The sequence below is a fragment of the Ochotona princeps genome, chromosome 13 (genome assembly GCF_030435755.1).
Source record: "Ochotona princeps isolate mOchPri1 chromosome 13, mOchPri1.hap1, whole genome shotgun sequence".
In the NCBI taxonomy this organism is placed as follows: domain Eukaryota; kingdom Metazoa; phylum Chordata; class Mammalia; order Lagomorpha; family Ochotonidae; genus Ochotona; species Ochotona princeps.
In genome coordinates this window covers 48,164,470-48,177,292 of record NC_080844.1, presented here as the reverse complement: position 1 = coordinate 48,177,292, position 12,823 = coordinate 48,164,470, and the positions used below count along the sequence as shown (strand labels likewise).

Sequence of the window (12,823 nt, the reverse complement as noted above, 5' to 3'; positions counted from 1 at the left end):
CTGCTATGGCCAGAGCTGAGCTGATCCAAAGCCAGGAGCCAGGAGTTTCTTCCAGGTCTCCCATGTGGTTACAGGGTCCCAAGGCTTTGAGCCATCTCCCACTGCTTTCCCAGGCCACAAGCAGGGAGCTCGATGACAAGTGGAGCAGCCAGGATATGAATATGGTGCCCCATGGGATCCTGTCACTTGCCAGGTGGAGGATTAGCCATCGCACTGGCTCCCATACATTCTTTTTGCACAGTTGCAGTATCATTGTGCATATGTGTGTGTGTGTACTTGTTTTTTTACCCAGAACTTTTTTTTTAGAGATAAGCCCTGATATTTTTCCATATGTGGAGCTAGTTAAACTAACTTCTAACTTATCTTGTTTTTCTACACATCCTGGAAAATCTAGTAGATGAGATTCCCGGGGCTCTCCTTGGGTGAGCTGAACAGAAGTCAGCTCAAAAACATGAGCAAGTGTCGAAATCCCTGAGCCCAGCTTGTTGAAATGCCTCGGAGGTTTTACTCAACATGAGTCAATAGCGTGGGTGCCAAGCAGAGTCCCGCATGTGGGGAGGAAGCTGGAGCCCCGCTTCACTCTGCTGTCTCACACACATTAGGCTCAGTCCTGGGTACATACCCTGAAGTAGTCACCCTTCCGCCTACCAGGTGCACAAGAAGAAAAACAGACTCTGAAAACTGGGGCAGAGGGAGGAACAACGGAAGGAATGAGAGATATCAATCTCCCGGGAGAAAGTCTGGGCAGGCGTGTCCCAAGTGTCCCAGCATCTAAAATGCTCTCTTTCTGAGAGAACAGACTAGTTTGTTCTCTGAGGCTCCAATGCCTAGACCTTGGGTCGTGTGAATAGAACCTCAGAAACAGAAGCCTCAGAGTTGCCCAGAGCAAAGAAGAACAAGGTGCCCCTGGAAATGGAGAGCTTTGGGGTGCAGCAGATAAAGCCACCAGCTGCAGTGCCTGCATCCCATGTGGGAGCCAGTTTGAGTCTGAGTTGCTCCACTTCCCATCCAGCTCCCTGCTAATGCACCTGGGAAAGCAGCAGTAGAAGATGGCTCAAGTGCTTGGGCCCCTGAATGCATGTGGAAGACCAAAAAGAAGCTCCTGGCTTCAGATCGGTTCAGCTCTGGCCATTGTGGCCATTTGAGGAGTGAGCCATTGCACTCGCCCCTAGAAATAATTCCTTTTGTTTGTTTAAGATTTATTATTTATTTTTACTGGAAAGGCAGACTTACAGAGAGGAGACAGAAAGATCTTCCATCTGCTGGTTCACTACGAGATGGGCACTACAGCCAGAAATGAATTGATCTGAAGCCAGGAGCTTCTTCTGGGTCTCCCACATGGGTGCAGGGTCCAAAGGCCTTGGGCCATCTTCCATTGCTTTCCCAAGCCAGAAGCAGGGAGCTGGATGAGAAGTGGAGCAGCTGGGACATGAATTGGCACCCCTGTAGGATCCTGGCATATGCAAGATGAGGATTTATAGAACATGGTTGAATATAAACCAAAATTGAAATGTCTATGAAGAAGTCACAGGTTGTGGTTGGGAACCTGCATTTTCCTAGTAACATATTAGTTAATCAATACCATGTCAATTAATGTCACAATGTTGTAAATGGTTGGAAATATTATGTTGGGGCTTTTAATTCATTGGGATGATACTCTGCCGGCTCTGCCTTCAGACCAGAGATGGTCTCACCAACAAACCATTGAACTTACCAGGACAATAAGATGCTGGACTTTATGCTTGGTAAATACCTCCAATGAAAGAATGTCAACTGGGCCTGGCAGCGTGGCCTAGCGGCTAAAGTCCTCACCTAATCCCAGCAGCTCCACTTCCCGTCCAGCTCCCTGCTTGTGGCCTGGGAAAGCAGTTGAGGATGGCCCAATGCATTGGGACCCTGCACCCGCGTGGGAGACCCGGAGGAGGTTCCTGGTTCCCGGTTTCGGATCGGCGCGCACTAGCCCGTTGTGGCTCACTTGGGGAGTGAATCATCGGACGGAAGATCTTCCTCTCTGTCTCTCCTCCTCTCTGTATATCTGACTTCGTAATAAAAATAAACAAATCTTAAAAAAAAAAAAGAATGTCAACTGAATTTGAATTATGGAAATGCAACAAGGTGGAGCAATCCGCCGTTGGGGGGAGGGTGTGGGAAGGGGCGGGGGGGGATCCCAATGCATAAAAAATGTATCACATAATGCAATGTAATTAATTTAAAAAAATGAAATGCAATAAAAATATGTTTAAAAAAAAACAAGATGAGAATTTAGCCACTGAGCCATCTCATTGGGGGTCTCCTAAAAACAAATCTTCAACAAAACAAAACAATGGGCTTTCTGTCTGGGCGAAATCTTGGCCATGCTTGCTGCTAGTGGGGGCGGGGGAGCGGTTGCAGGAATGGCTGGTAAATGCCCATTTGCAGAACTCTGACTGCCCCAGGACCTTACCTACATAACTTGGTCCTGTCAACACGTTTTGATGCGGGGACAGTGGGAATAGACTGAGGTTAGGTATCTCATCAGGATTGCGTCATTGCTTAGTGTCGAACCCTGACCAACTCCAAAGGTGGCGATTTTAGTCACCAAGGGGATTGGGGCGTTGCAGAGGAGTCACCATCAAAGGGGACGGGCATTCCATTTGACTAAGAAAGCCTGTGGTTCTGGGACTGTGCCCTGTCGCCTTGTGAGAGCGGAAGGGCGTCGGGCCCAAAACTAAGGGAAAGAACTTAAAAGCACTTGGAGGAGTTTGTCAACGTCAGTCACCCCTCACCTCGGCGCGGGCCTGAACGCAGCTCCCTTCCTCTCCCATCCCGCAGCCGGGCCAGGGAGCGTCGTCACCGCCCGAGTTGTGCGCCGGAGCCGGGGGACGGAACAACGCGCCGGTCCCTGGCCGGGCGCGAGCTGTGGGCGGCGCTGGGCGGCGCTGGGCGGCGGGGGCGGGGCGCGCGCCGCGGCGGCTGCGGCAGTTGCGCGCTGGGATTGCAGCCGTGCGGGCGGGCCGGTGAGTGCAGCTGGCCCAGCGGGCGGGCAGGCACGGGTGGGAGCGGGCCGGCGGGGCGGGTGCGCGGGCGGGCGTGCGGCTTACGACCACCCCTCACCCCAACCCCGGGCAGGCCCCACCGCCGCCGCCGGGCGTCCCCTGGGGGCTCTGCCCCGCAGGCCCCTCCTCAGGCCGAGACCCGACCCGCGCGACCCTGTGCCCCCCTTCCGTGTCCATGCACACCCCCCTGGCCTGGGTCGCCCCTCCGGCCCACGGCAGCTCCTTCCCCTCTCCGCCGCGACGTCCCATGGCCCACGTCACCCTCGCGCCATTGTCTCGGCGCAGTGGGCTCGCGGGGACCCCGCCTCAGCCCGGCTCGCGCCGTCGAGTGGCCCGGCGGCGGGGCGGGGGAAGTAGCTTCTGTCCGGCCGCCAGGACTCCCCGTGGCCGTCCTCCCGCGCGCCGTCCTCGCGTCCCGGGCGGACCTCCGCGAGGAGGCGGCGGGCCTCGGTGCGGGGCACTGGGCTGGTCGCGCGTTTGGACGAGACCGCGAGAAGGTGCCAGCCCTGTGGTGTGCAGCACTTCCTGGAAAGCTCACTTGGAATTGCAAACGGCCGCGGAGCGTGCCCGTCCCGTGGGCTGCGGCCGAGGCGGGGACGGCGTCCGTCTTCTGGGGGCGTGCTCTCCTCTGCCGTGCTCTGGGCCCTGGATCCCGGGAGGGGAGAGCAAGGTTGCGGGATGAGGCGAGGTGTGAGAATGACGTCGTGGGGGTTGAGGCTGGCAGTCCACGTCTGTGAAAAACAGTATGTAGAGCTTGGTGTCCACGCTTGCAGTTTGAGGTGTGTGTGTGTGTATAAAAGTTTTTTTTTTTTTTTTTTTTTGCCCCGGAAGCAGGTGCTTCATGATATCTACAGACTGTTAATTTTGCTTGTTTAAGACAACGGATGCAAACTCAGCTGACTGTAATGTAAAGGGAAGCGTGTTGAAACCGGGGCATTTACCATGAAAACTGCATGTAAATAGAGTATGGGGGAAGGCTTCAGACCTTTTAAATATTTATCACGGCAGTTTTCAACAGTGGTGCGAGTTTTTGCAGATGCAGACAGTCAGGCTGCCGAGAAGACACAGCAAGTTTGTAATTAAAATCAAAACTAGCACCCAAGTGTTGTTTCATGTTGGCAGTCTTACAGCTGCCTCGGTGCTCCGGGACTTTCTTTCACTTGAAATTTAGGCTTTCGAATTTGCTGCCTGAATTCATCTGTAGCGTCTGGGAGCTGCTGGAGATGGTCAAGATTCTGTTCAGTTCTTAGATGCCAACTAACTGCAAAATTTATGGATGTTTCTAATTGTAGGAAAGCTTATGTGATCCCAGTCTGCCTTAAGTGATTTCACATTTTCTGAAAGAAAGCCAGGTGAAAGGGGAGTGTGAAGAGGGACATGTAGGCGATCTCTCCTGTTTTACTAAGACAAGTACTCACAAATGTTTTAAGAAGTCTTTGGGGGCCTGGCGCAGTAACTTAGCGGCTAAAGTCCTCCCCTTGCACGCTGCTCTGATCCCATATGGGTGTCGGTTCGTGTTCTGGCTGCTCCACTTCCCATCCAGCTCCCTGTTTGTGGACTGGGAAGGCAGTGGATGCACCTGAGTGGGAGACCCAGAAGAAGCTCCTGGCTCCTGGCTTCGGGTCGGCTCAGCTCCAGCTGTTGTGCCCACTTAGGGAGTGAAGCAGCAGATGGGAGATCTTTCTGTCTCTCCTCCTCTGTAAATCTGACTTTCCAGTAAATATACAATAAATCTTTAAAAAAACAAGTCTTTGGGTTCCGGCCGTTTGCATAGTGGGTTGTTACCAGTGACAACACCTGTTGGAGCTGCCTGCCGATGCACCTGGCAAAGCAGCAGAGGATGCTCCAAGTATTTGGGCTGCTACAGCCGGCACGGGAGAGCTGGCTGGAGTTCTGGCTCCTAATGTCAGCTTGGCGCAGCCCCATGTTGTTAAGGTCATTTAGGGAGTGAACTAGTGGTTTGTCGATATCTTCCTCTCTGTTACTCTTTGCAAATAAAAAAGTTATAGCTTAGGTATTACCAAAAGCCTTAATTTTCAATGAAATAGTACAACAGAAACAAAAAGCCACCAACTTCAACATGTTTTGTCTGTACTTACATTTTTATGTAACAATGATAGTAGGTTATATTATGAACAAATCAGTTTGAAGTTTGCACTTCATTTCTGTGATACCCACATGTCTAGAAAATTTATGTACTTTTTCTTTGTAGGTGTTCTCTCATGTCTTTGTGCCCAGTTGTCAATAATCCCTTTCACGCAGGCGCTCAGGAAGTTTTTGCTAGGTGAATGTACTATTTTGAGCTTTTTATTTTTTTATTTATTCTTTTTTAAAGATTTGTTTATTTTTATTACAAAGTCAGATATACAGAGAGGAGAGACAGAGAGGAAGATCCTCCATCCGATGATTCACTCCCCAAGTGAGCGTAGCAGCTGGTGCTGTGCTGATCCGAAGCCGGGAACCTGGAACCTCTTCCAGGTCTCCCATGTGGGTGCAGGGTCCCAAGGCTTTGGGACTGTCCTCAACTGCTTTTCCAGGCCACAAGCAGGGAGCTGGATGGGAAGTGGAGCTGCTGGGATTAGAACCGGCACCCATATGGAATCCTGGCACGTTCAAGGCGAGGACTTTAGCTGCTCGGCCACACCGCCGGGCCTGAGCTTTTTATATTTTATTTTATTATATATATTTTGAATTTATTTTTATTGGAAAGGTAGATTTACAGAGCAAGGGAGAGTTGGAGATTTTCCATCAGTTGGTTCGCTCCCCAAATGATCGTATTGGCTGGAGCTGAGCTGATAGGAAGTTAGAAGATTCTTCCAGGTCTCCATGTGAGTGCAGGGTCCCAAGGCTTTGGGCCTTCCACTGCTGCTTTCCCAGGCCATAAATGGAGTGGGATGGGAAGTGGAGCAGCCGGGACATGATCTGGCTCCCATATAGGATATCATGCTTGGAGATTGAGTGCTGGCTCAACTGACTATTTTGAGCTTTTTTAGATTATGTGTACTAACAGGAAATGTTCAACATCACAAGGCATATGTTAAATGATGTTTGAACAGTAAAGACAGTCAGGACTTTGAGCTGGGAGACCGCCCTACGTATGTTTAATGTCCTGGATTAGTATGTTTAATGTGGTTTGGGTTGGAGTTCTGGCTTACACTATTTACCATCATATCAGCTCTGGAGAACTTAATGGTAGAGAGCCTCACTCAGTTTTTCTTATCCTGAAAAAGGAAAACTTGCATATATTTAATAGGATTGTATTCATTGACGTAAAATTGGCACACACCAACTTCTCTATAAATGTTAGATTTTTGTGTGTGTGTCAGTGAATTGTTACTATAGATTGTTGGCATCAGGGAAAACCACTATGGAAAAGTTGCCTCTTGAGAGAAGGGATATAATGAGGGTATCATGACAAAGGCTTGCTCTCACTAAGCAGGAGGTTTAGGAAAGCAGTAGGAGATACAAGCTAAGTAGAAAATTTCTGGCAAACTGTTTACAAGGCATGCTAATGATGCCGTTGCAGATGGAGCAGATGAATGAAGTTAGATAACCTTTTTAAAAGGTTCAGATATGGAAAAATTATTTGTCTAAAGGAAGTCGGTAACATTGTTGCAGGATGTTAAGGTCCTTGTCACTTGATCCACTAAGTCTTATCTGACTTAAAGAATTGAGAGGCCAGAAAGCTGCCGTGTGCTGTTACTCCCCAAATGCCTGTGATGGCTGGGTATACATGGAGCCAGAGTCAGCCGATCGGATAGCCAGGGCTCCCACGTGAGATGCCCAGACCTAGCTACTTGAGCCCTCACCTGCTGAACTCCAGCACAGCTTAACCACGCACTCAGGGATCACACGTGGTCATCTTAACTGCTGGGCCCAAATGCCTGTCCCTCTAGATGACCTTCTGTTGATTGAAGTTTGCTTTCTCTAATGATTTGTTGTTAGAGCTTCTTGTTGGCTATGGAAAATAACTGTAGCAACAAACAACAAAAACAGGTAGATTTATAGAGAGAAGGAGAGACAGAACGAGCTTCTGTCCACTGTTTCACTCCCCAAGTAGCTGCAACAGCTGGAGCTAAGCCTATCTGAAGCCACGAGCTTCTTCCAGTTCTCCCACGTGGGTGCAGGGTCCCGAGACTTTTGGCCTTCTGCTAGTGCTTTCCTAAGCCACAAGCAGGGAGCTGGAAGGAGCAAGAGGGAGCTGAAACAGCCGGGATATGAACCAGTGCCTATGTGGGAACCTGGTGAATGCAAGGCGAAGACTTTAACCACTAGGCTATCATGCCTTATCCCCTTTATGCTTTTTTAAATAATTTATTTTAGATGTAGAGTGTGTTTGAGACATCATGCATCTGCTCAATTGCTCCCCAGAAGGCTGCCAGAATTGTGGCTGGGTCAGGGCCTAATGCAGTAGCCAGGAATGTCATCCTGGTGTCCCCCATGAGTGTCAGGTGTCAGGAACCTTCAAGCACTTGGGCTGTTAGCTGCTTCTTTCCCAAGTGCATTAGCAATAATCTACCTCTGAGGTGTACTTTTTAACTCGCTATACCACAACACTGGCTCTTTCCTTTGTATTTTTGAAAAATGTAAGGTTTTTGGTTATTCAAAACATTCAGTTAGAAGCTATCTCACTCTGCTGATGTAGAACAGAGATAGAGCAGGTAATGGGTTTCTATAGGGTATGGAATTCTAGTAGTTTTAGTGATAGAATGTTGAAAAAATAGTACAAATTAGGTCTTTTTTTTGTTTACCTTCAAGATTTTAGAAGATGAAGTAACTTTGTATTTCCTGCTGAAGTTTCAGAAAACAGTTAAGAGAACATTATTGGTTGACCCCCCACCCCCCAAAAAAAGTCTAAGCCAACAGCTGACAAATACTGCCTCTCTCACTTGATAACATCTCTTTGCTTTCTTACCAGAAACAAGAAAACAAGGAACCTTTTGTTCCAAGGCTTGATGTGGAAAAACTAGCAAAGTGTTACATTGATCAAGCCAAGAATCTTAGGCATCTGTGACCCAATAGTAAGATTTTTACAGAGATTCATTTAGAGCATTGAAAGGAACTTGCACAGTATTCTTGAATTTGTAAGCTTACACAGAAATTAGCTTATGGAAAACTAAGAGCTCAAAGTGTGGAATATTACTGGTTTATTTATTGTCCATGTATATCAAGTGTGTCCAAGATGCTCAGGAGAGAGCAAATAATAGAAAAGTCTTCATTTAAAGGCAGGGACTGACATTTTTAAATATATAATATATAAAGCTATCAGGTGTGTCTGAAAGAATGTACAAAAAAAATAGGGTAAGAAGGTAGCAATTTTATTAATTTCTATTAATTTTTAAATTTTATTATTTCTGTTTGTTCTGAGCAATCATGAGTGTTGTCCTTTGACAGGAGAGTGTAAAACCACTTGGGCAAATGGTAAGAAAGCAGCCCTGGAAATAAGGAAATAAAAAAAATGAGTAAGAAACTTTTGTCTCATAAAATGTTTAAAAGATGAGAGGCATTGAAAGGTTTAGCGGGCTCGGCAGCGTGGCCTAGTGGCTAACGTCCTCGCCTTGATCCCATATGGCCGCTGGTTCTAATCCCGGCAGCTCCACTTCCTCTCTATCTCTCTTCCTCTCAGTACATCTGACTTTGTAATAAAAATAAAATAAATCTTTAAAAAAAAAAAAGAAAGGTTTAGCATAGTTTAAACCTTGCAAATTTTTACAGTCTTTTCTGGAAAAATTGACATTTCTTCACCTAAAAAATATGTGCATTTCCTTCCACATATTACTTTTTTAAGTAGCAAAGGCAAAGTGGAAAGGACATACTGGCTGCTCTGTCCAGCTTCTTGTAGGCATTTATGGTGGGACAATGTGATTGAGCTGTGCTGCAAACCTGGGACACCTGGAGTGCATTCCCAGCCCCACTCCTTCTTTAGACTTGTGTTTTGGGCATTTGTGGAATGAGCCAGTGGTTGGGAGTTCTCTGTGTCTTAAAACGCAAAATCACAATGAAAACAAAGGTGGTAAAAGTGCTTTGACAGTTATAGCTTATTTCAAAGTACTGTCCTTGAAATGGGTATTTGGTGCAGTGATTGTTCCTTGGGAAGTGAGCTTCCCCTGGTCAGAGTGCTTGGGTTTGGGTTCAAGCTCCACTCCAGTTCCAGCTTCCTTCTAATATGCATTCTGGGAGGCAACAGGTGAGGGCCCAAGTATTTGGTCCCTGCTACCCTGTGGAATGTGTGCAGAGTTCCAACACTGGCCATTTATAGACATTTGGGGAGTGAACCAACACATAGGAGAACAGTCTTGCTTTCTAGCTCTTCACCTTTCAGAGAAAAAAATCATGCTGTTCTGTGAATTACAGTATACACTATTGATTGCAAATTGTTTCTGTATGAAGAGTTAGCTATTCAGGAGCGTTAATAGACCAAGGTAAATTTGCACCTGATTTCTTTTGTTTTTAAAGGTATGTATTTGTAAGTAGGCTTGTGGCTGTGTTACAAAGGGAACCCTTTACCACAGTGTATTGATAAAGCCAACTGGCTAATCACTCTACAGGTTTTACTTGCTCATCTGTCAAGGGTTAGGATTATCAAGAGCACAGTATAAAGTGTGACTATTTGATATAATATGAGACATACAAATGGAAGATACATCTTTAGCTTTTCTTTTTCCATGAATTAACTTCATGTAATAGCAATTAAAGTTGTATTTATGATGACCAAAATAAATTTCAAACTGGTGAGAACTCATTCTGAGTCATAGCAATATTAGAATGAGGATTGCTAGTAAATAGTTTCCAAGATTTTTATCTTAAAGATCAAACACAGTGAAGTAATAAAACATTGAATATTCAGAATTACTTATTGTTGCCATGTTACTATTAATCATGTTGACACTATTCCATTGAAAAGTGAATATTTGATTTAAACTGTCATATTTTGGGTACTTTGCCTGATAGGCCTGTGATACAGATATTACTCTTGGCGTCTTTTTAGGGAAATTACTGATAGGACCTGAGATTCATTTAAAATTTCTTTGGGAAAACCTTTGCCAAAGTATGTTTCTGACAATATGGTGTTTCAGTTAAGACAGAGTTGTCATGAAAATAAGTCTGCTATTTGCATACTTCTGTTAGTTTCCAGCATTATGTTATGGTTGAGCGTGAGAGGCACAAAATTGTTTGAAAATAGTAACCTTAATAGTGGTCTTACTACATGGACCATCAGCATTTTGGGGGCACACTTTTTCAAGGGAAAGAATGTTTCCTGTAGATTGCTAACCACACCTACCCTACGGTTTGTAACTATGCTTCCTGTTTTTGGCAGTTGCTTAAAGCTGTTTCGCCAGCTGGTTTCCATTCTTTGGGGGAGGGTAGTGGTATTGGTGAAGTGTGCATGTTTTGTACATGAAATATTTTTAAAGGCTGAAGTTATAACTTTTGAAGTTACAAAATTTTAAATGCTTGAGAATTCATTTGTTCTTCAGGCATGCTGGCTAAATATTTTGAAAGAATTCCAGATTTACCATCATGTGAAGAACCAAGTTTTGAGTTTTATTCAGTATTTGTTGATGCTACTGTTTCCCAGAAAAAAACTAGAAAGATTGACAGAATACATGAAATGGTATCTACTTATTTGAACTCTCTCTCTTGTTGGCCAGATCATATTCATCATCTTTACCTTTGTTTTTGCTATGAAAAATAGCAGTACTCCCTTATGTTGATGTCCCCTGCTGGACTAGATGAGATGGCCTTCATGTCCCCATATGCGTCTGGACATGCTATCCATTGCACAGGCATCAGCAACTGAAGGGGCCCAGTGCCAACCATGCACTCCAAGGTTGGACCACACATCCTGTGCTCTTCTCTGGCCAGGGTCTGAGTCCCCCAAGAAGCCTGGCCTAAGGTGACCGCATACTTGACTTTTATGTGTGTCAGCCACTGCAGTGTCAGGTTTGGTCTGTGTCCTGCTGCAGCTAGTGCACATAGCTGTGGATACAGCTGCCTGGTCAGTTCCACTGTAGCCCCATCTCTCATATAAACTGACAGGTGCTTTGGCCCGACCAAGTTAGCTCACCACAGGTCTAAACCCGCTTGAGTAGTTAACTCAAGCTATCTTTCTGCTGCTTTCCCAGGAACATTAGCAGGGAACTGGATCAGAAGTAGAGCAGCCAGGACTTGGACTGCCACTCACACTGGATGCTGCTGTTGTGGATCGAGGCGTAATCCACTGTGTATTCTTGTGTTTTAAAAAGCACAGTGATTCTTGGAGCCGTTAGAAGTAAGGATTACTTGTGCATGATTACTGTGCTACTGTGACGGTTAATCTGTTAACCAGTTAACCAATGTTATCAAGAGACTGAGTAGCATGAACTGTGGTCACGTGCTGGGCAGAGGGCTGATTGGCCTCCTAAGTTGGATGAAACTGTAAAGTGCGGTTTAAGGCTTATGAATTGTTCATTTCTGGAATTTCTATTTAATATTTTTAGATTGCAGCAGATTGGAGTAACTAAAACTGCAAAAAGTAAAACCATAAACTGTGAAGTTAAGCAACACAGAGAATGAGTTGGTGAAATTCTGTGGTTGGAGTTCAAATGTCTGTCATAATAATATTCAGGTGTGTTAGATAAGATCCTAGGAAAACCATGTTGATTAATTTGTTAAAGATGATTTAAGATGTTCTCTAACTGAACAAATTTCATGGCAGATTTCCTCCCATATCAATATTACAGTTTTTTGATTACTTATGTTTCCAGCTGAAATTGAATAGCATTTTGTGACCTTTGTTGAGATTCTGCAACTTGAATTTTAAAGTACAGTTAATTTTGTTCAAAAGTAATCTTTGAATTTTTCTTTTCTTTTCTTTTTTTTTTTTTTTTAAGATTTTATTATTATTGGAAAGCCGGATATATAGAGAGGAGGAGAGACAGAGAGGAAGATCTTCCATCCGATGATTCACTCCCCAAGTGAACCGCAACGGCTGGTGTGCACCAATCCGATGCCAGGAACCAGGAACCTCTTCCGGGTCTCCCACAAGGGTGCAGTGTCCCAATGCATTGGGCCGTCCTCAACTGCTTTCCCAGGCCACAAGCAGGGAGCTAGATGGGAAGTGGAGCTGCCGGAATTAGAACCGGCGCCCATATGGGATCCCGGGGCATTCAAGGTGAGGACTTTAGCCGCTAGGCCACGCCGCCGGGCCCTATTCTAGTTACTTTTTAAAAAAAGGTTTATTTTTAATTTTTTTTATTGGAAGGTCAGATACACAGAGGGGGAGAGACAGAGAGGAAGATATTTGGTATGTTGATTGACTTCCCAAGTGGTCGCAACGGCCAGAGTTGAGCCAATCAGAGCCAGGAGCCCAGAGCCTCTTCTGGGTCTCCCATGTGGGTGCAGGGTCCCAAAGCTTTGGGCTGTCCTTGACTGCTTTCCCAGACCACAAGCAGGGAGCTGGATGGGAAGCAAGGCCTCTGGGATTTGAACCAGTGCCCATATGGGATCCCAGCTTGTGCAAGGCGAGGACTTTAGTCACTAGACTACTGCGCTGGGCCCACTTTGTTTTTGTTTTTTTTTTTTTTTTAAAGATTTATTTATTTTGTTGGAAAGGCAGATTTACGGAGAGAAGGAGATACAGAAAGAACCATCTGCTGTTTCACTCCCAGGTAGCTGCAACAGTTGGAGCTGAGCCGATCCAAAGCCAAAAGTTAGGAGCTTCTTTTGAGTCTCTCGCACAGGTACAGGGTCCCAAGGCTTTGGACATCATCCTCCACTACTTTCCCAGGCCACAAGCAGGGAGCTGG

The 12,823-nt window shown here is 45.9% G+C and overlaps 1 protein-coding gene across 5 annotated transcripts in view; it reads left to right on the top strand.

Annotated features, from left to right (window-relative positions):
* Positions 1-2,935: 2,935 nt before the first annotated feature.
* The window catches only part of NT5C2 (5'-nucleotidase, cytosolic II), a 93,678-nt gene continuing 83,790 nt past the window's right edge, over positions 2,936-12,823 (top strand). For 2 of the 5 annotated variants that reach the window (XM_058671748.1, XM_058671747.1), the window contains exon 1: positions 2,936-2,996. Coding sequence is in view for 1 of the 5 variants with exons in the window: in XM_058671746.1 (XP_058527729.1) it covers positions 3,714-3,778 (65 nt within the window). In the remaining 4 variants the exon portion in view is untranslated. The other 3 variants (XM_058671745.1, XM_058671744.1, XM_058671746.1) reach the window with 2 other exon arrangements.